We start from the raw sequence: 19,561 nt of genomic DNA, 5'->3' as shown, positions 1-19,561 counted from the left end.
AAGTGTCGTATCTTTAGTCGGTAAATTATGAAGTTGCGTCTGCTTGTAGCGTGACCGGCAAGTCCGGCTTATGACAGTATTCGGGAAGATTTTTGTCCCTGAAAAGGCTGTATGTAACTTATTGTAAAACTCTATAATTTTGAAATTTATATTATTTTATAAAATATAATTCAATTTAAATTTGGTAGGATAAAAATATTATTTTAAATTTTGATCAACTTCCAATAAGCCTTGGCTATTAAAATGTTTTGTTGATTGTCTTCTAGGCATCTATTCTAACTGTACTTCCTCTTCTTCAAGTGATTATATTTGACTGACCTAAGCAACAAAAATGGAATGTGATATCTTAGATTCATTGGAAGATTTGAAGTATATCAATTGCTAAATATATTTAACTGCCTAATTTTTCCAAAACAATGTTTGGTAATTTGAAAAAAAAAGCTCCTCTCTGAGCATTAGGGTATAGAAACTTACTGTATAGATTTTCCTAATTTATGGTTTTGATTACCGATTTCGCCATTAGCTCCTCTAGTTGATAGATCCAATGCCTAATGGAAAAAGTGATTTCTCTCTGAAACCTCGCTTGGAATAAAACTATAAATCAACCGTTTGATTAGAATCACTGAAATAAAAATTGCAAAGGAAAATATATCGCATCTTTTGACATCATTATTACCACTATCCTTAAAAAAATTAGCCATCTTATGTCAAACATATAAAATCATTAAAATGTTGTGCAACGCCCTCTTACATCATGATAGTCATTGATGAAATTAGGATAACCTTTTTTAGAAAGATCTTTTTTAAATGGCTTGGAATTTTTGAACACATGGAATATTTTTACCTGTTTTCTGTGTGTGTATACCACCCTAAAACCTTTCGCATTCTAATATGCCTGAATTTGTACATTTTGTCAAATATAAAATTTTCTTATTTAGTTATAAAGGACCATTATTGAATGAAGATTCTTTAAAAAATGCAATTGAAGTTGGTTTGAATTCTATTGAATATTCTAATCTGATAGCATGGTTATCCGAGGAGATCCAAGTCATTTGCAAACTTGAAGAGGCAGTTAATCCTATGAAAAGTATTAAATTAATTCAAAATATTGAATTTAAGAATAATGAAAAATGAATAAATTTTCTTAGGTCCAGATGATATTGGATCATTTGTATTGGAGTTAAATTCTTTTCTGAAGGAATTGGGCTGCCCTCATGCCTCTCTAATGCAAGGTCAAATGAAAGACAGGTTGCCAACTTACGATAGTAGAGCATTATTATTAGGTATAAAACATATATATATATATATATATAACATAAATGTAATCTATAGCTAGTGATAATTGCAATTTGCAGATTATTTATGTGGAGAGTTAATGGCAGCGCGAATTACATTTACAAATTGTCCTAATGATGCCAGTATGAAAGTAGAAATGGTAAATGTTTTTTATCAAAGTGCGTTTCGTTAAAAATTAGTATTTGGTTTATTGTATCTTTCAGAGTGAAAGTTCTACAGCTAAAAACTTGAAAAACTTGCTTATTGCTTTAGGATTTTCTAAACCTCCCGCTACTGTTACTACTGAAGAATTATTTGGAAAAGTAGAAAGAAAAGTAATAAAAGTCATTTTTCATATTGGATTTTTTTTGTGTGATTTTAAGAAATTTCTCTTTCTGTAGATCAATGAAATAGTGGCTAACCACTCTTCAAATGTAATAGGAAAACCTTTGTTTATCGGAGTCCTAACCCAAAAACAATGGCACTCATTTGAGAAACTCCGAGAACAAATGCATAATGAATATAAAATAAGGCGGGAATTACTCATTAAGAGGATGGATATCACGATAGAGTCCTTTTTGTGGGGAGAGGAAGCCAAAAAGAAAGCCGTTGAAATTGCCAAAGTTCATAATCCACAGAAGGAATCTCTAAAAATTGAGCCTAGTGTCTTCCTTTCAGGCGTCCTTTCAGCTCGGGAAGGTAGGCACAAACAACCCCTAATTTTTAATTAAGTTGAATCTAATTATTTATTTGCATAAAGATTTACTACAAGAAGAGAAAACCAGCAGCGCTAATGTTAGGAAAAATACTCGCAGCCAAATAAATAACGTCATAATAGGCAGGGTTCCTGATAGAGGTGGCAGACCGGAAGACCAACAACCACCTCCTCCTGAAATGCCCTCTTGGCAGAAAAGAACAGAACCATCCGGTGGTGGTGGAGGAGGACGAGGAGGTATTTTGAAGCGGACTTCATTTTGAAAAACAGGTTACGATAATTATTTTGACCGCGTTGCAGGTGGTAGGGGCGGCCGAGTCCAAGGAAATTGGTCCAATCAAAGTGATAATACTAATTTCAAAGGTGGGTGGGATAAAGGCAATCAACAGGCGAGTTACCAACAAGGTGGTAATCAAAATCAAGGAGGTTATCAGCAAGGCAGCCATCAAAATCAAGGAAGTCATCAGCGAGGTGGATACGATCACCAAGGTGGTTATCAGCACAGTGGCCATGAAAACCAAGGTGGTTATCATAATCAAAGTACGTACAATCAGCATGATGACAGGCATCGCAGTGGGCGTGGAACAGGTAGAGGGGGTGCCAGAGCACGTGGAGGAGGAAATCCGGGGGGGTATTTTGACGCTGCTGGCTCCTATGGAAGTGGCAGCGCTGGAGGATATCAAGGAGGCAGGTACTAGAAGATAATTACCTCTAAATTGACTCTTTAAATAAATTAAAAGGGTATATACACCTTTTTCATTAAACATTACAAACATGTACCGGTACTCAACTATTAATTATGTTAATAGTATTGTATTTAAGTTTCTAATAAATTCCTGGCAATGCTAGGGATGAGATTGCAATTTTTATATTCATATTTTTGGTATGACCTTACGTAAAGCATATTTTCAGTGGGTCCAAAATCATGTCAGCTTTTGTTGGTTTTTTAGTCTCTTAAACTGGAATTATAGCGCCAGCGTTCAGACTGTTGGTATCTTTTTTACCAATATCCCATTTATAATTTAAAAAAATGTAAATTAAAATTAAAAGAAATAATACAGTTCAACAGATTTCTTTTGATTCCTAATTCCAACTTTGATAAAAAGTTATCACTAAGAACTCTTTTTCCTAATGCTATTGGCAGGCTGCCCTCTTTATCCTAATTTTTGAGTAATATTTTATTAATGCTCGAAAATATTAATCTTTGAGCTTTTCATCACTTATGGCAATAAATTTAATGTTTATGAGGAGGCAAAACACCATTGAAATTGTAGATTACATTTTTTTTATTTTAAAATACACAAAAAATCTAAAATTTTAAATACAAAAGAACTACAACTGAATTGATTTTTTGGCAATTAGTAAATTAAAGGACAAATGAGTTAAATCAATTCCGTTGCGGGTGAGTTTGTCCACGCCCACTCCATCTTGCTCTATTATTCGCAGCCTGCGGTGGTGCTCTTCCTCTGACAGGAGTATCATCATCAGAGTCAGTGATCACTATAGGTTCATTAGGCCTAGCGGGAGCTGGCATGATATTTCGAGCCTGCTGAGCCAAATTCAAAACACTCGCCCTTCCTCTATTAGGAGGAGGGTATTGAGGTAGATGGAGTGTAGGAACTGTGCCGGCATTTGAAGTTTGAGGCGGGTTAGTTCCAAATCTTCCCATTGTGGCTGGTAAAAGTCTTTCAAGTTGAACTCTGGTTTCTGGAGGATTAACCGGCATTCTGTAGTTACCCACCACTCTGACTATAGTGTTAGCATCAATCTGAATGGAGTGACTATTGGCATTTGGTGCGTTTGAAAAGATATAAGTTGGTCTGGTTGTTGGTACTGTTTGATTTGGATAAGTGGTTTGGATATTTCTGGGTTGTTGCGGAGCACTGTTGTTTTGTTGGGTTAGGTCCAAAAACCCTCTAGGTCTGGCATTAACAGGTAGTCCCGTTGCTATTCCTAAACGATTAATCACTACTGTTGGTTCATTAGCTCTTGCATTTAACATTCCCAAATAATTTGCAATGTTGTTAGCAGCTACATTTTCCTGAGCAACTACAACCGCTTTGTTTTCTTTAGCTTTTTGCTCCCGTTCTTTGACCAAATTCTTTCTATGAGCTTTCATTTCCTCTGGCAAATCTTCAACCATTTTTTCAATGAAATTATTGATGACCAAAGCTTTAGCTTCAGTTTCAATCTTTTTCCTACAAATGGGACAATCTTTCTTTTTCTGTTTCCAAGTTGTTATACATTCTTGACAGAAAGTGTGACTGCATCCCAAGGTTACTGCTACAACAAATAATTCTGAACAAATTATACAATTCATTTCAGCTTCAATGAGCTCTGAGAATCTATTAAGCATCTTTCCTCTTTCTTGATCTTTGAGGTTCTTCGTTTCACTTAGTTTTGTCTCGAGCAATGCTGCTTTCGCTTCACTAGCTGCTAATTCTTTTTCCAATCTCTTCTTCTCTTCTTGCAATTTTTCTTGGAAATCTTTGTCCCGGTCATTCATTACTTGAAGTAGAGATTGTTCCACTTTACTTTTCTCATCCAGTATAGTTTGCCTTTGATTAGCTACAATTTGTCTGAGTCGCTGTTCATTTTCTCTATTAGATTCCTGTAAACGTTCTTTAAAATTTTTCTCCACTTCAGCAGCTTGTTTCAAGATTATTTCTCTTTCACGATTTAGTTGAATTTTGTGTTCCTTTTCTTTTTCCATTAGTTTTTCCTGCATTAGTCTGTTACTTTCCTCTTTTTCTTTGTCTTTTTGCATTAGTTTTTCTTGCAAACGTCGTTCATTCTCTTCTTTCTCCTTCTCTTTTGCCAGTAGCTTTTCATGCAAAACTCGTTCATTCTCTTCTTTGTCCCTCAGTTGTTTTTCTAATACTTCAAGTTTCTTCTTTAGATCCACATCTTCAGAATGACTGTCATTTTTTGGAATTTTACAAGGTGGTGACATGCAAAGGGAACTAGTCGCTTTATATTGGTCTTGATTTCGTTGCTTTACTTTTAAAGATAATGTGTCTTCAGTTTCATTATTTGGGCCCAATGTGAACTGATCTCCAATTTTTAACAGGAAACCTTTCTCCGGTACAAGTTTTGTGCCCTTTATATAAACACCATTAGTACTTTTTGTGTCCTTAATAAACCACCCATTAGATTCTTTAGTAATCACTGCGTGATTACGGGATACATTGGCAGATACAATGTTTATATCAGAATCGGGTGCTCTACCAATTGTCATTCTGTCTTTATTAAGGATAAAATCAACATTTTTCTTTAGATCATGTGATACTTTTTCCAAGTAATAGGTGTAATCATTGTCATTAGAAGTTAAGAAAACAGTGGTATCTTTGAGAGATGATTGAGCTACATGATCACTTGCTGTTGAATTATTTAGCTCATCAACATCAATTACTTCCATTTTTGTTACCTTTGAAGTAGAAATAAAATAAATTGTCACTTTCACATTTATCTCCAATTGGAAATTTGTTATGTTGAAATTAATCACAATGTTAAAACACTAAATCTGTTATTTTGAACTCGAAGAAATTAATTTAGCATATAGGAACAGTTATCCTTCTATACGAAATTTTTCATTTTTAATTTGTGTATAAATTCAAAATCTACAAAATCTTTTATCTAATCCTTATCAGTGGTTTATAGTTGCACAAAATAAAACAAATACTCTTAAAACAAAAGTTAAAAATTGGTTATTGCAAACATATTACATTATGAAATAAATCTATGCTAACCCTATTCCTATTGCATTTTGAGAGAAAGATAAAAAGTTGACAATCCACTAAAAAATCCATAGAAGAACCCAAAAATATATTAAAATGTTTCTTACGTAAAATTCATGAATACTTTCCAAAACCGTTCGTAGAAAATTTGAAACACGGTAAAATAAAAATTACAAGAATATTTAGTTTTTATTAACCTATAATACCATCAGAAATATCAAAAATTAAAGAATTTGACCATCACCCAAGCTGCCAAGCACTCCTATAATAAATATATAGATATTTTTTTTTTCAATTTTCGGCTTGTAGCGTCTGCTACTTTTTTAAAATTAAAGTTTCTAAAAAAAAATAAATAGATGGCGATATTGAGCAAGGAGTTGGTAATTTTCTCTGAGTGGTGTGTGGTGAAAACTATTAGCCAGTTCCGAACCGCTCGAGGCTATCCTTGCGCAGTCTATTCGCCCGGAACAGTATTCTTGAACTGTTCCTGCGCAGACTATTGTCTACCAAGAAACCGTTAAGCAGGTACCATCAAGAACCCAAGTCTGAGCTCTCTTATGGCGTTTTCCATTGGGACTGCTCCGAGCGTGATCCGGATTTGCCTTCTACGTCATCGCTCTACCACGGAGAACTCCGCTAGGTGCTCAGAGGACTAGACTTCCAACCCTCCCAATGGAATACGAATTTTTCTCGGAGTCACTTTGCTTAAAAATTGCTCTTTTTTGGTTGCCCCGTCCCTCGAGTTGGGGCAGCTCGGATCAATCCGCGAGGGAGCAACAGTGCCAATGGAAGACGTGCCTCCTTTTTGGAGTTGCCCTTTTTGTCCCAATGGAACACGTTTTATATTTAGGAGCGCTCCAGGAGCGCTCAGAGGACTCCAATGGAAAACGCCATTAAATTCGTCTGCAATAGTTATAATAATAATAATAATAATCAGCTAGGCTAATACCCAAGCATTGAGTTGGGAATAATACTATCTAGAGCCCCAGTTCAAATTTTCCCCATAGGCTTTAACACAGCATTAGTGAAGATAGGAACGAAAATCATGGGAGGGTTATCAACCAGCCTTGGAAATAAGGTTTTATTTTAAACTGGTCCTTAAGACCAGTGACCCCCTAGCATATGAATTATTAAACTGGTCTTATATAAAATGTTCTAATGTCATTTATAAGCCTAAAAAACCTATACTACATTAACTTTACACGTATTCAAAAAAATTAACTTTATTTTATGAGTACCACAAGAGTAGTACGTAACAATAGGCCCCGTAACTCCAGAGTCTCCGGTCCGTTACCGCGTAGCCAGGTAGCCTACCGTACTCCTGGGAAAGTGAGACTAGAGGATTGAGGGTTTGAGGCCAGAGGGGGGTTAGACAGTTCGACTCGTTCGAGAGATGCGAGCGAAGGGACTCTACATAAAACCTGGAAGGACGTTAGTATACGTACTTCCAGATAAAACCTCGACGTGCGGCCGCGGCGGTAGTAAGCGGAGTCGCTGTACATATAAATCCAGTGAATAGGGAAATCAAAATTGATATAAACTTTAAATTAATATGTCATCTCCTATTATTTGGAATTTTTAAACTGATCACCTTCTGTTTTTTGTTATTATTTCGAATTAATAAACTGGACACGGTGACCAGTGACCCCCCAAATTTTGAATAAAAAAACTGGTCTGAGCAATTAATTAACTGGTCTTTGACCACCTGACCACCGTTATTTCCAAGGCTGTTATCAACTACGACAAAAGCCACCTATGAGCGAAAAATTCAACTATTTTAATGAAAAATTCTTCGATGGCCCCTGCCGACACCTATTAGCGACTTTAACTTTTGAATTGAAGTGGGAAAGCGACGCGTTTTTAAGAAAAATTTTGAAAACGCGTTTTTTTAAATTGAAGTCATGTATATCTGAAAACTCTTTATTCACACAATAAAGGTTTATTTTCTGAGTTCTTTACTATTTTGTAATAGATTTTGAGTGAAATTTTAAGCATAATGGGTAGGAAATGCGCAGTTTCGTCTTGCGAAAATAATGGAAGAAACAAAAAAGTTTCTTGGCATAAGTAGGAGCAGCACTAAAATTCCAAAAAAATAGAAGACATTTTTATTCTAAATTATTCAAAATTACAATAAGGTTTCCAGGTAAAGTGAATCCTCTGTTGCAAAAATGGCCCCGTAACTCCAGAGTCTCCGGTCCGTTACCGCGTAGCCAGGTAGCCTACCGTACTCCTGGGAAAGTGAGACTAGAGGATTGAGGGTTTGAGGCCAGAGGGGGGTTAGACAGTTCGACTCGTTCGAGAGATGCGAGCGAAGGGACTCTACATAAAACCTGGAAGGACGTTAGTATACGTACTTCCAGATAAAACCTCGACGTGCGGCCGCGGCGGTAGTAAGCGGAGTCGCTGTACATATAAATCCAGTGAATAGGGAAATCAAAATTGATATAAACTTTAAATTAATATGTCATCTCCTATTATTTGGAATTTTTAAACTGATCACCTTCTGTTTTTTGTTATTATTTCGAATTAATAAACTGGACACGGTGACCAGTGACCCCCCAAATTTTGAATAAAAAAACTGGTCTGAGCAATTAATTAACTGGTCTTTGACCACCTGACCACCGTTATTTCCAAGGCTGTTATCAACTACGACAAAAGCCACCTATGAGCGAAAAATTCAACTATTTTAATGAAAAATTCTTCGATGGCCCCTGCCGACACCTATTAGCGACTTTAACTTTTGAATTGAAGTGGGAAAGCGACGCGTTTTTAAGAAAAATTTTGAAAACGCGTTTTTTTAAATTGAAGTCATGTATATCTGAAAACTCTTTATTCACACAATAAAGGTTTATTTTCTGAGTTCTTTACTATTTTGTAATAGATTTTGAGTGAAATTTTAAGCATAATGGGTAGGAAATGCGCAGTTTCGTCTTGCGAAAATAATGGAAGAAACAAAAAAGTTTCTTGGCATAAGTAGGAGCAGCACTAAAATTCCAAAAAAATAGAAGACATTTTTATTCTAAATTATTCAAAATTACAATAAGGTTTCCAGGTAAAGTGAATCCTCTGTTGCAAAAATGGCTCAAAGCCATTGGAAGATCAGACTGGGTTCCAAACGCAACAGATGCAGTTTGCGGTGATCATTTTACAGAGGAAGACTTCTGGAAAAACACCACTTTTAAAATCCTTACAAACACCGCAACACCTTCACTTTTCTTAAATACAAATTTTAGAGCTGGCATGGTACTATTTAAGAAGAAAATAAATTATTAGACCATAAATTAGATAACTTTTTACAGAAAACGTAGAGTAGAAAGTGGGGTGACAGAGTGGTTAGCACTTTCGCCTCGCAACAAGAGGAGCCGGGTTCGATCCCAGCTAGTGGCCCTGGGTGAAAAGCCGGAACCACTCCTTCTGCGTAAGGTTTGTAAGTTCTCTCCCTATTATTTAAAGGGGTTTTCCCCCGAGATCTTCGGTTTCCCCTTCCCATAAAAACTTACTGAGGTTAACGGTAATAGTTAGTGTGTATTATTTATATTCATTATTTATTTATTTATATTCATTATTTATTTATTTATAATCATTATTTATTTATTTATATTCATTATTATTTTTTGTATTCATTTTTTACATACTTTATTTTGTTTTAGTGCAATTTAATCTTTTAAAATACACTAAATTATTTCAAAATGAAATATGATTTACCAAGAAACTTCGTTGTTTTGTTTTTTAGCTTTAAATTATAATAGTTCACAAAGTCGCTAATAGCTGGCGGCAGGTGCCATCGAAGAATTTTTCATTTAAATAGTTGCATTTTTCGCTCATAGTTGGCTTTTGTCGTAGTTGATAACCCTCCCATGATTTTAGTTCCTATCTTCACTAATGCTGTGTTAAAGCCTATGGGGAAAATTTGAACTGGGGCTCTAGGTAGTATTATTCCCAACTCAAAATACCCAAGGCACCACCTTAGGCCTAAGTCATCAAGCGACTTTTGACTTTGTATATTATTATAAATCTAATCTAGTGCGGATCTTCTTAAAAGTCGTTTTTCTCATAATTTTACGGTTTTGGAAGAACCACCAGTTTGTACTTAGAATTGGAAGTTGTACCGAAAAAAGTACAATTGTACCAATTATGGCAACACTGAAACAGTTATCATTAGCATAGAGATAGATATCATTAGTCGATGGCGTCATCTACTACAAGTTAGGGTGCCGGGTGAGAATAATTCTCGGTATAATTTAATCCAGTGGCGCTATCTATCACTAGCGTAAGACGAGTATAAGCAGACGACATTTAAAAAAATTATATTACCTTTGAAAGATAGGTGACGCCACCGCCTAGTGATAACTGTTTCAGTTCGTACATGATTTAAAGAAAGTGTTCCTCAAGACCACAGCCATAGCAGGTATAAAATAGTGACTCTAAAAGTACTATATTCCCAACTCGATTGGGTGCAGCTTTTGAAACGCTTAAATAAACTGAACACGCAGAACAATAACATCCCATCCTATCTTGGTATAAAAAAATTCTGGTGATTATTTGAATATTGCATTACTAACTGCGTAGCGGACTAGCGGCCGTCTTTTGTCCGTCCCCGGTGCCCCAATTAAGCTTTCACGTTATCAACTTATCATGCCCGACAGTGAAACCTCATCCTACAAGGCTCTGCAGACTATTTTAGAGGAAACTATGATGAGTTCCATCATAAGTGTATAATATATTAACATAAGTGTGCCACTTCCTATTCTTCACATGCAAAGGTTTTACTGAGAGCTATTCACAAGACAGACTACATTACGGGCTTCATGTCTTCGTCACCTTTGACAGCGCCTCGGTAGGGCGAGATTTTCTTCTTGTGATGACGTCACTCCGTTACTAGCTCTCAGTAAAATATTCCTCAAAGTGACAAACTTATGAAACAATATTATAGACTTATGGTTCCATTCATACCTACTACAACGGAATTGGGTAGAAGAGGTAGAGTCATGTTGGCTTAGTTTCGTTGATACGGTTAACCTAGCCATTGAACTATTCATCCCATACCGACGATCTAACTTCCCGCTCCAGCACACTTCTCCTCACGTTTCGTAAAGTCCCGTCAGTTCAAAGCTACCGCATGGCGCCGATACATTAAATAAAAAAAGCAATACCCCATGAAGCAAATCGACTCGGATTACAATAACGTAATGCGGTGACAAAAATACCTCTCGAAATTTTAATTGGAAGTTTGTATCCAACCTTGCTAACAATATTACTAACGACCCAAAAGCTTTCTTTAAGTACGCTAATGGCCTTCGGAAAACTACCTTTACTGTGAATGAAATCAAAGGCCGGGATGGGACCACTACTTCCGACCCTACTACCATGACTGACCTCCTTAACAAGTATTTTGTTTGTCTCATCTAATGTGGCCTCGATTAAACCGAGTTCAGAACCGTCCCCATCATCTAGAGGAACGCCTGATATGGGCCTTACCAGAATTGGCCTTACTGAGTTCTCTTGCACTGTCACCTCCGTCATCCAACAACTATCAGCTTTGAACCAGAATCTGTCTGCAGGACCTGATGACCTCCATCCTTTCATGTACAAACAACTAGTCCATTATATTACCCTTCCTATTTCCAATATCATAGACAAGAGCTTTAACACTGGTGTCGTCTCTCGATCATGGAAGTATGCAACTATCACCCCTATCCAAAAGGCTGGCGTGAGTTCAAACCCGTCGAACTAAAGACCAATCGATAAAACCAGTCATGTCGCTTGTGTTGCAGAACGGCTTGCAGACGGCCCCCTCCATTCACACCTCGACGATACTAAATTCCTACACCCTGCTCAACACGGTTTCCGCTCTCAACAATCGTGTGTATCCATAGAAATCTTATAACTTGGGCTACGTTCAGTGAAGCTTAACGGTCTTACGTTTGCGTTAATTCCGTTGAGACTTTTGCTGAACGCTTTTTTACGATTGTTGTAAATTTTTTGAAATATCGTCTGCTGAGTCGTCCGCAGTTAGCCTTCCCGTGTGCTGTGACGTCACGATTCCGTTTAACAACGAAGAAACCTGGGCTACGTTCAGCAGCAGTAAACGGAAAAAAACCCGATGGATTTGATATTTTCCACCGATGAGCTTTTTCGTCATAATGACGTCGTAAGTTGCTGAACGCTTTTATTCAGTCATCGGTGTTTTTCAAAATGCCGTAGCTTTGATAGTAGTTTTACGTCAGAAATGACGTCAGTCATCGGAAAAACCGACTCTTCCAGCCGATGACTTCGGTGAGTAACCGATGACTATCGTGACGTCAAAACCGGAAACGCGACAAAGCGTACAGTAGGAAACCGATGTCACCGATTAGTAATCGGTGAGTCCGATGAGCTCTACTGAACGTACCCCTGCTCTTTCAATCGGTGAGTTCGTTGAGCTAACGTTGCCAACGTGACGTCAAAACCGGAAATTACAAAAACCATTCAGTGAAAAAAAGTTGTCAACGTTGAGACCGTTGAGCTTCACTGAACGTAGCCTTAGATCATATGATTCCGTATAAATACAAAATGGACCAATTACATTTTCGGAGGTTTCGTCATTATCAGCCAATCACGATTCAAAGAGTGACTACGGCAACGACTCGTTGCCATCTAGTTTGACTTACTGAAAATAATAATTCGATTATGGATTACGTCACCTTAAGAACCCGCATTTGATTGGCCCACGTCAATCGAGTCACGGCCCCCTGCACGCGCTCACGTGAGCGCGTGCAGGGGGCCGTGATCGAGTTTAATGTAGTTTTTAAACATGGTAGACTGTTTCTTTACTCGTAAAGATTTTTCTCTTATATGCAAACGTGTTGGATAACTATTGCGTTGTTTGTTGTTATGGATCCTCGATGTTTCATTTCCACATGTAGTAAACGATTTGCGGTGGACGGTAATGTGTCATTGTACAGGTAAAAGTTTGGGTTTCCTTAAGCCTCTGGGCAATTTGAAATGTTAACAAACGGTGGGCTTTCAAATTGATGATTTGGTAAAAATTACTTCAGGAAGTTCAGTGATCCTAGTGCAATATCCGTTTTTTTAAAAACACTTTATTTAACATTGTAAATATCGGTCTTCGTTGAGTACTATCTCTTATTTTGTTTAACAGTGGAATGTTGAATTTAAGCAGAGTGCGAGACATTTATCTTATTTATTATTAAGAAAAATACAAGTTACGAAGCAAGAATAGCTTGTATATAACCCACAAGTGGAAAAGCAAGAAAAAAAATTAAACGGTAGAATGGAGAAACTCCCGAGTGCATCAGCGGAAAGTCCAACGAGATTGAGCAGAAAGTACATCTGCGGGGAGGGAGTTCCAAGTTTGGATAGCACGGAAAGCAAGGTGCCATTGACGTTGTTTGGTCCGGGCCCGTGGTTTGAATATTTTTGCTGCATGACCCCTGGTCTTGCGAAGAGTGTCTAATTTGAAGAAAGTGGACAACTGGAGAGCAGACTGACCCGACCACATGCTCCAGATACACACCAGGTCATTAATCGCGTGTCTGAGAAGCGGGGAGTCCAGCTTGAGGGCCTCATTCCGCGCAACCGGAGGAAGGCACTCGAGGCCCTTAGTGAGTTTAGTAAAACGGTTGTGGGCTTTTTTAAGGTTGTCCCGGTCACCTTGAAGGGGCGGGCTCCACACTTCGGATCCAAAGTTGATATAGGGCAAGACAAGGTAGTTGTACAGGGTACGTATCAGCCGTGGGGAGCGAAAATAAAAAGAGCGACGTGTCAAGCCGGTGATATAAATAATCTTTTTAACAGCTTTTGTGCAGTGGTGACTGAAGTTGAGGGTGGAGTCCACCCAAACTCCGAGATCGCGCACCGGAGAATCACTGGTCGAGATAGTAGAACCACCCAAAAAGTACGAAGTACAGGGATTAGAACGCCCAAGGTGGTTCACTCCACATTTAGAGACATTAAATTCCATTTTGTGAGCTTTAGCCCAGGCCGCCACAGCCTGGAGGTCTTGATTGAGGCGCTGTTGATCTAATGAGGTGGAAACATGGTTTGCTAATTTTGAGTCGTCGGCAAATAAGTAGAGTCGAGAGTGCTGGACCACCTGCGGCATGGAATTGATGAAAACGGTGAAAAGGATCGGACCAAGCACACTCCCCTGGGGAGCCCCTGTGAGAGGAGTTTGTGGTGGTGAAGCATACCCTTGAAGGACAACAGAATGCCGACGCCCGATGACGAAGTTGGAGAGCCATGTGAGAGCAGCTCCCGTAATACCAGCTTTCTGCAGAGCAGCAATCAATTCAGGATGGGGAATGGTATCGAACGCTTTTCTGAAGTCTAGATAAATGACATCGACAGGCTTCCCCTCATGCAACCAGGTGGTCCAGTCGTTGTTGGCGAACAAGAGATTAGTGGTGCAAGAATGTTTGACGCGAAATCCATGTTGAGACGGATGGAGAAAACTGGTGGCCTCCAGGAAGGCACGGATGGGTTTATCAACCAAGCGTTCTCCAATTCGAGCAACGTGACAAATGTTGGCAATAGGGCGGTAATTGGCAGGGTTGTCACGGGCGCCAGCTTTATGAATCGGAGTGATGTTGGCACTCTTCCATTGCTGGGGTACAATCCCTGTAGTGAAACTCATATTGTACATGATGCATAACGGAGAGGCGAGCGCATTGGCTAGGAGTTTAAGCAGGAACGGGTGTAGCCCATCGGGGCCAGCAGATTGGGTAGAGTTCAACGACAGCAGTTGTTTGTGTACATCAGCCGCAGTACAAGAAAAGGAGTCGAGAGAAGGCTGGGTACTGCCAGGTGTGGGAGGCACAGTAGAGGGCGAAAATGATTGATTGACAGTAGAGGAAACAGAGATGAAATGGTTAGTGAGGATAGTAGCCATCAAACTAGGTTCAGTGACAAGTTGGCCATCAGAGGCCCTCATCACTGTAATGGTGAATTTAGTTCGCCGCAGTCTATTAACATGACTGTAGAAGACCTTCGGATTGGAAGCAATTTGCGCAGTGAGGTCAGCTTCAAATTTGCACTTAAAGTTCCGACTAGCATTAGTTACGGCATTCCTGGCATTTTTGTACGCAGCGTAGTCCTTTTCAACCCGAGATTGGGAGTACCCACGGCGTTTAGAACGCACGTACTGCGCCCAGGTAGTGGTTTTAAAATGTAAAGATTTCTGGAAGCGTGCAGAGAAATGAGCCGGACGAAGAGGACGGATGACCCGAAGCGGAACAAAACGCTGAATACCGTCATGAAGGATGGCCGAAAAACGGGACCAGCAGAATTCAACATCGCCAGAGCCAAATTCAGCTCGCCAGTCGACCTGGGAGATAAAGGTACCGAACGAGTCGTAGTCCCCTCTGTAGAAGTCACGACATTGGCGGTGAGGCACCGATGGTGTTGGGCAGGCTATGCATAAGAGAATGACATTGTGGTCACTTTTACCCAGTGGAGGGAGCTGTTTGACATCGTAGACAAGGTGTTCTTCAATAGAGAAGACAAGGTCCAGTGTACTAGGGCGCTGGAAGACATATCCCAAACGGGTGTGACAGTAGATGGACTGTGTTAAGTTGGCGTCAGTGACCTTTCGAAAAAACGCTTAGTGGTGGCATCAGCTGGGGGAACAGTGCGTCCTAAGGACCAGTTTACGTAGGGATAGTTAAAGTCCCCCAGCAGTATTAACTCCGAGCGAAGAGTTGCATTGAAGCGGACAGTGGCTTGTAGGACGTCTAGCAGTTTAGTGTGGTTGTCAAAGGAGGGAGACCGGTAAAGAAGGCAGAACAGGAACGAACGTCCCGGGACGGAACACTGAACAATCAGGAAATCCAGCCCGTACTGGGAGGAGAGGGTGTCTGAGTCAGATGGTGACAGGATATGGTGCTGCAGCACAGTGCAGGAAGTAGGAAACATGAGAGCGACACCCCCTCCCTTTTGGGAACCAGAGCGGTCCCGGCGGAATATATTAAACTGCGGCAGCCTCAGTTCGCCATCAAAGACCTCAGGTTTGAGACCAGTTTCCGTGAGAGCAACTATATCGACGTGGTTGGTGTAGATTATAGAGGCAAGTTCCGACGTCTTGTAGGTGGTTAGAGTACAGGGGTTGGTCAGCAGAAGCAAAAGCGGTTGACGTTGGGAAGAGTCACTCAGTGAGTTGGGAATAAACAGCCCCGCAAGGGGGTTCAGACAAGAAGATTGAGGAGTATTAGCAGTATTTACAGGATCCTGAGTCGAATCAATAGCCGCGACAAGAACATTATCGTGCTTGGACGAATCCACAGGGTTAGTTAGAGATTTCCAGTCAGTTTCCGGGCAATTTAGTAAAGTTGGCAAAAATGATAGCTCACCTCGCTTTTCACATGTACGGAGGCTTCGAGCGTTTAAAAGTAGATAGTTTGAGGAAGGGTAAGGCGCAGGAGGAAGGTTACCCATCGGGTGCGAATGTGGCTCCAGAATGGTTGTTTGAGTAAATGAATGTGGCCCAGGAATGGTTATTTGAGTAAACGAATGTAGTGCAGGAATGGTTGTTTGAGTAGATGAATGTGATGCAGGAATTGTTGTTTGAGTAAAAGAATGTGGCGCCGGTATGGTTTTTTGAGGAAATGCTTGTCAGTATTGTTGAGGGAGCATTGTTGCCCTGAGTTGGACGATGCCGACGGGAGTGAGTATTGTTCATACCCCAAGGGTACAAAATTTGGGGAAATAGTTGAGCAGTAACTGTGTGGTTGAGGAATGGTAGGCCTGACGAATTGTGGGAGGTTCGATAGGTGTTGAGGATGGTGCGATGCATGATGGGACCATTGGGGACTTGGTGGAAAGTGAGTAGGTGATGAATGTACCCCTAATTGTTGAGGTTTTTGAGAGTTGAAGTGTCCATGGTTTCGGTGGGAAGGTACTTTGTGGATAGCTCCGGTTGTATGAGTAGGGGGAAATGGGAGACGTGGTGTAGCATTTCGATGAGGTTTGGAGGCTAACGGTATTGGTACAACTTTGTAATTCCAAACGCGAAGATTTTTTTCACCATTCAAAAGGCGTCGCTGTAATTCACTTACAGAAGAGTGGTAAAGGCACTGTTGGGTTATTGTACGATCAGGGCGAGTATGTAGTTCAAATGTTGGATCTTGGCGAAGGTAGGATATATGTTGAAGGAACTTAAGATTTATTTTGTCCATTGTCAAATAAAAGTTTGAAAGGCCTAGGATGACCCGAGAGCGAAGGACGGTCAGGTGGGAGGCGAAAGTATTTGATCTGCTGGGGTAGCTCGCAACTTGAGCGCGTCCTGAACAATCATCAGAAGATTGTTGATATTCGGGGACGTTAAGTAGTAGCACATTATTTTTCCGTAAGTCTTCTTGACGTTTGTCAACAATCTCCTGAACCTTAGCGTTAACTTCAGATAAGTGGGTCGTTTCTCGTTTTTGAAGAAGAGGATCAATAGACGGTAAAATAAATGGGGGTGGAATTTTAAACCGTCATTGCCACTTAAAAACTGGACACTAGCCAGGAAGGGAACACCGGATTGGTTGGTATTGGAGCATGCGCAGAGACCAATTTTTAACTGTAGCCGAGTAACCATGGAGGAATAGCTATTCCTCTATGGAGTAACAAATATCTAAATCATGATTCTTCGTAGAGCACGTGGCGCCATCTAAGTAAACTGACCATTATATTTTGGGAATAAAAGCTAGACAAAATGGTTGTTTAACTTTAATTTACCTATAACTTGAAGTCTTTAAATTAAAATACAAATTATTAATTGAGATCAATCGTAATAGACGTGAAAAACGATTGAATTGACTTCAGTGACAATTAAAGTCGCGAAGTGGGGAGGCTGGCAGCCATGCTGTCACGAAACGTTTGATAATTACGTCGATCTTCGTAGGGTATATACCGAAGTTCACTCAAAGGGTTGAAACGAACCATCTGAAATTAGCGTTTTACGAGCATTTTCATTAAATGTTCTACCTCGAGGCGTTTGATGGTAAGAGTTACGATAACGTCGCCGCCGTGTCCCTCGGGGGTGGTTGTGGGTCCGCCGGAGATGTATTTTTCGGATGGCGGGATATCTTGACCCTCCAAAGCGGTGGGTGACGGACAGTTGGGATAAAATTTGTCGTGTTCCGCTTGGGGTACGTCGCCGGTTTCCCAACTGCCTAACTGTCCGTGGCAGAGGTAGCATTCGACTATGCCGTCCGAGTCTACAGCGAAAAGTCCGGCGTGGGCCAAGTCCTCTTTGTTCACGTGTACGTTGTCCCATTGCTTGAACGTTTCTAGCCGACCGGTTACGGTGTTGAGATCCTCGTGACTAGCCATCCCGATTCTCTTTGAGCTACGGAATAATATTTCTGGGTCTAAACCCCAAAATGACGTAATCTATAAAAATGACGTAATTTAAAAATGACTCACTAAAGATGACGTAATCTACACCATGAAACGTAAAGATTACGTAGATGCGTTGCGGTTTTCATAAGCCAGCCGCTATGGGAAAGAGGAAGATATCTCCGCTTAGGGTACCAAAGAAATGCTGGATATGCGCGGAAATATACCGGTCCGTGAGAGGTTTCAAACAACATTTAATAACTCATTTATCGTGTAATACAATGAAAGAAGATTCGGATCTGGCGTGTGATTGTGATGCGAGTGAATCTCTCCATTACACGGAGGCCGAGGAAATGTCAGATGATAAAATTATCGATTATCTTAACGAACTTATTGGAGCATGTAAAAAGCGCGGTGCCACAATGGTATCAACCGAACCAACTACATCTAACCTGACAGCCGAATTAAAAATGCCGACTGAAAAGGAAATGGCTGCTCTGATTTATTTTCAAGAATATTGTAAAACTAATCAAATTCATAATATTAAAACCGCTGTAAAGAAAATGTGAATAAACGTTTTTATATTGAATACATTGTTATTTTTAAAGGTGACCGTATAAAGTAATTTTTACATTGGTAAATTGACACTTAATATTTTTAAAATTCTAAAATACGTTTATAATATTTTTCCAACGTGGGCGAATGAATGGACACAATGAACTATTAATTACGTAATCTGAAAAAATGACGCGAGCAATGATAAATAAGATAATAAAAAATATTTATTTTTACAAAAAAATTTTATAAGATGATATATTACAAAAATTATTTTTCTTTTACGAGTCAAAAAAATATTATAGGGTGATACAAAAAAAATTAAAATGGACATCGTATTTGACTGTCTATTTCAGCGCGGTTCTGGGTAATCCAGTCCGCGAAAAGTAGACTTCGTTCCAAAGAACACGGTTGTTGGGTGTTTAGAGTTTGATGTCGGAATAGACAGTTCACTGGCGGGGGCGTATCAAAAGTCGCAGCTCGGGGACAGTCAAAAGTTTCCAAATCGGTCTCAGTATAATCGGCTAAAAATTTACACTTTACGTCTCCTTTTGTAAAAATCATATCCGCACTCGATACAGCTGATATAAGGCAGGCGGGTAGTTTATAATATTTTTCTAGAGGCTTCCTCCGAGAAATCACCATAAAGTTGCATTTCTTGATGTTGAGAGAAATGTTATTGGCAAAAGCCCCATTGGAAAATTAGACTGATATTATCTTGCAAGATCAAACGGTCATTCACAGATCGAATCGCCAGCTATATGTAGCTGTTACATACTGATAAATCGAACATTTTATAGGATGTCAGCGCAGGTGGTCCCAAAATAGACCCCAGAGGAACCCCAGAAAGAACTGGTCGGTAAGTGCTGAATTCGCCACGATAGATAACTCTTTGGAAGCGATTGTACAAAAAGTTCTTTAACCACTTCAAAATTTCATCACTGTTTCCAATTCTCTCCAG

General features: G+C 39.6%; 2 protein-coding genes across 3 annotated transcripts; one reads left to right on the top strand and one right to left on the bottom strand.

Moving 5' to 3' along the window:
- Positions 1 to 48: 48 nt before the first annotated feature.
- Positions 49 to 2,856, top strand: LOC149936199 (protein FAM98A). 2 transcript variants are annotated; one of them, XM_090181069.1, is made up of 9 exons: positions 49 to 184; positions 267 to 369; positions 939 to 1,087; positions 1,149 to 1,283; positions 1,356 to 1,435; positions 1,500 to 1,610; positions 1,677 to 1,974; positions 2,036 to 2,227; positions 2,291 to 2,856. In XM_090181069.1, exons 2-9 carry the CDS (start codon positions 332 to 334, stop codon positions 2,686 to 2,688), a joined length of 1,401 nt encoding a protein of 466 aa, XP_090037195.1. In that variant the 5' UTR covers positions 49 to 184; positions 267 to 331; the 3' UTR covers positions 2,689 to 2,856. The 2 variants fall into 2 exon arrangements, with proteins under 2 accessions (XP_090037195.1, XP_090037196.1); XM_090181070.1 differs by having other exon boundaries at positions 94 to 109.
- Positions 2,857 to 3,264: 408 nt separating this feature from the next.
- On the bottom strand, positions 3,265 to 5,988 carry LOC149936198 (uncharacterized). Its single transcript, XM_090153162.1, has 2 exons — positions 5,835 to 5,988; positions 3,265 to 5,417 (listed from the first exon to the last, which is right to left on the bottom strand). The coding sequence occupies exon 2, from the start codon at positions 5,406 to 5,408 to the stop codon at positions 3,378 to 3,380; it is 2,031 nt and encodes a 676-aa protein (XP_090009288.1). The 5' UTR covers positions 5,409 to 5,417; positions 5,835 to 5,988; the 3' UTR covers positions 3,265 to 3,377.
- Between the last annotated feature and the right edge of the window lie 13,573 nt (positions 5,989 to 19,561).

This window comes from Leiobunum rupestre, chromosome 7 (genome assembly GCF_980474605.1).
Source record: "Leiobunum rupestre chromosome 7, qqLeiRupe1.1.hap1, whole genome shotgun sequence".
Classification (NCBI taxonomy): Eukaryota; Metazoa; Arthropoda; class Arachnida; order Opiliones; family Sclerosomatidae; genus Leiobunum; species Leiobunum rupestre.
The sequence above is the reverse complement of the archived record's forward strand: the minus strand, read 5'-3'. Positions and strand labels throughout refer to the sequence as shown.

Coding starts and splice junctions, on each gene's coding strand:
- LOC149936199 (XM_090181069.1), top strand. CDS start 332: ATGGAATGTGATATCTTAGATTCATTGGAAGATTTGAA. Junction 1,088..1,148: donor GGCAGTTAATCCTATGAAAA/GTATTAAATTAA, acceptor AAATTTTCTTAG/GTCCAGATGATATTGGATCA. Junction 1,284..1,355: donor TAGTAGAGCATTATTATTAG/GTATAAAACATA, acceptor TGCAATTTGCAG/ATTATTTATGTGGAGAGTTA.
- LOC149936198 (XM_090153162.1), bottom strand. CDS start 5,408: ATGGAAGTAATTGATGTTGATGAGCTAAATAATTCAACAGCAAGTGAT.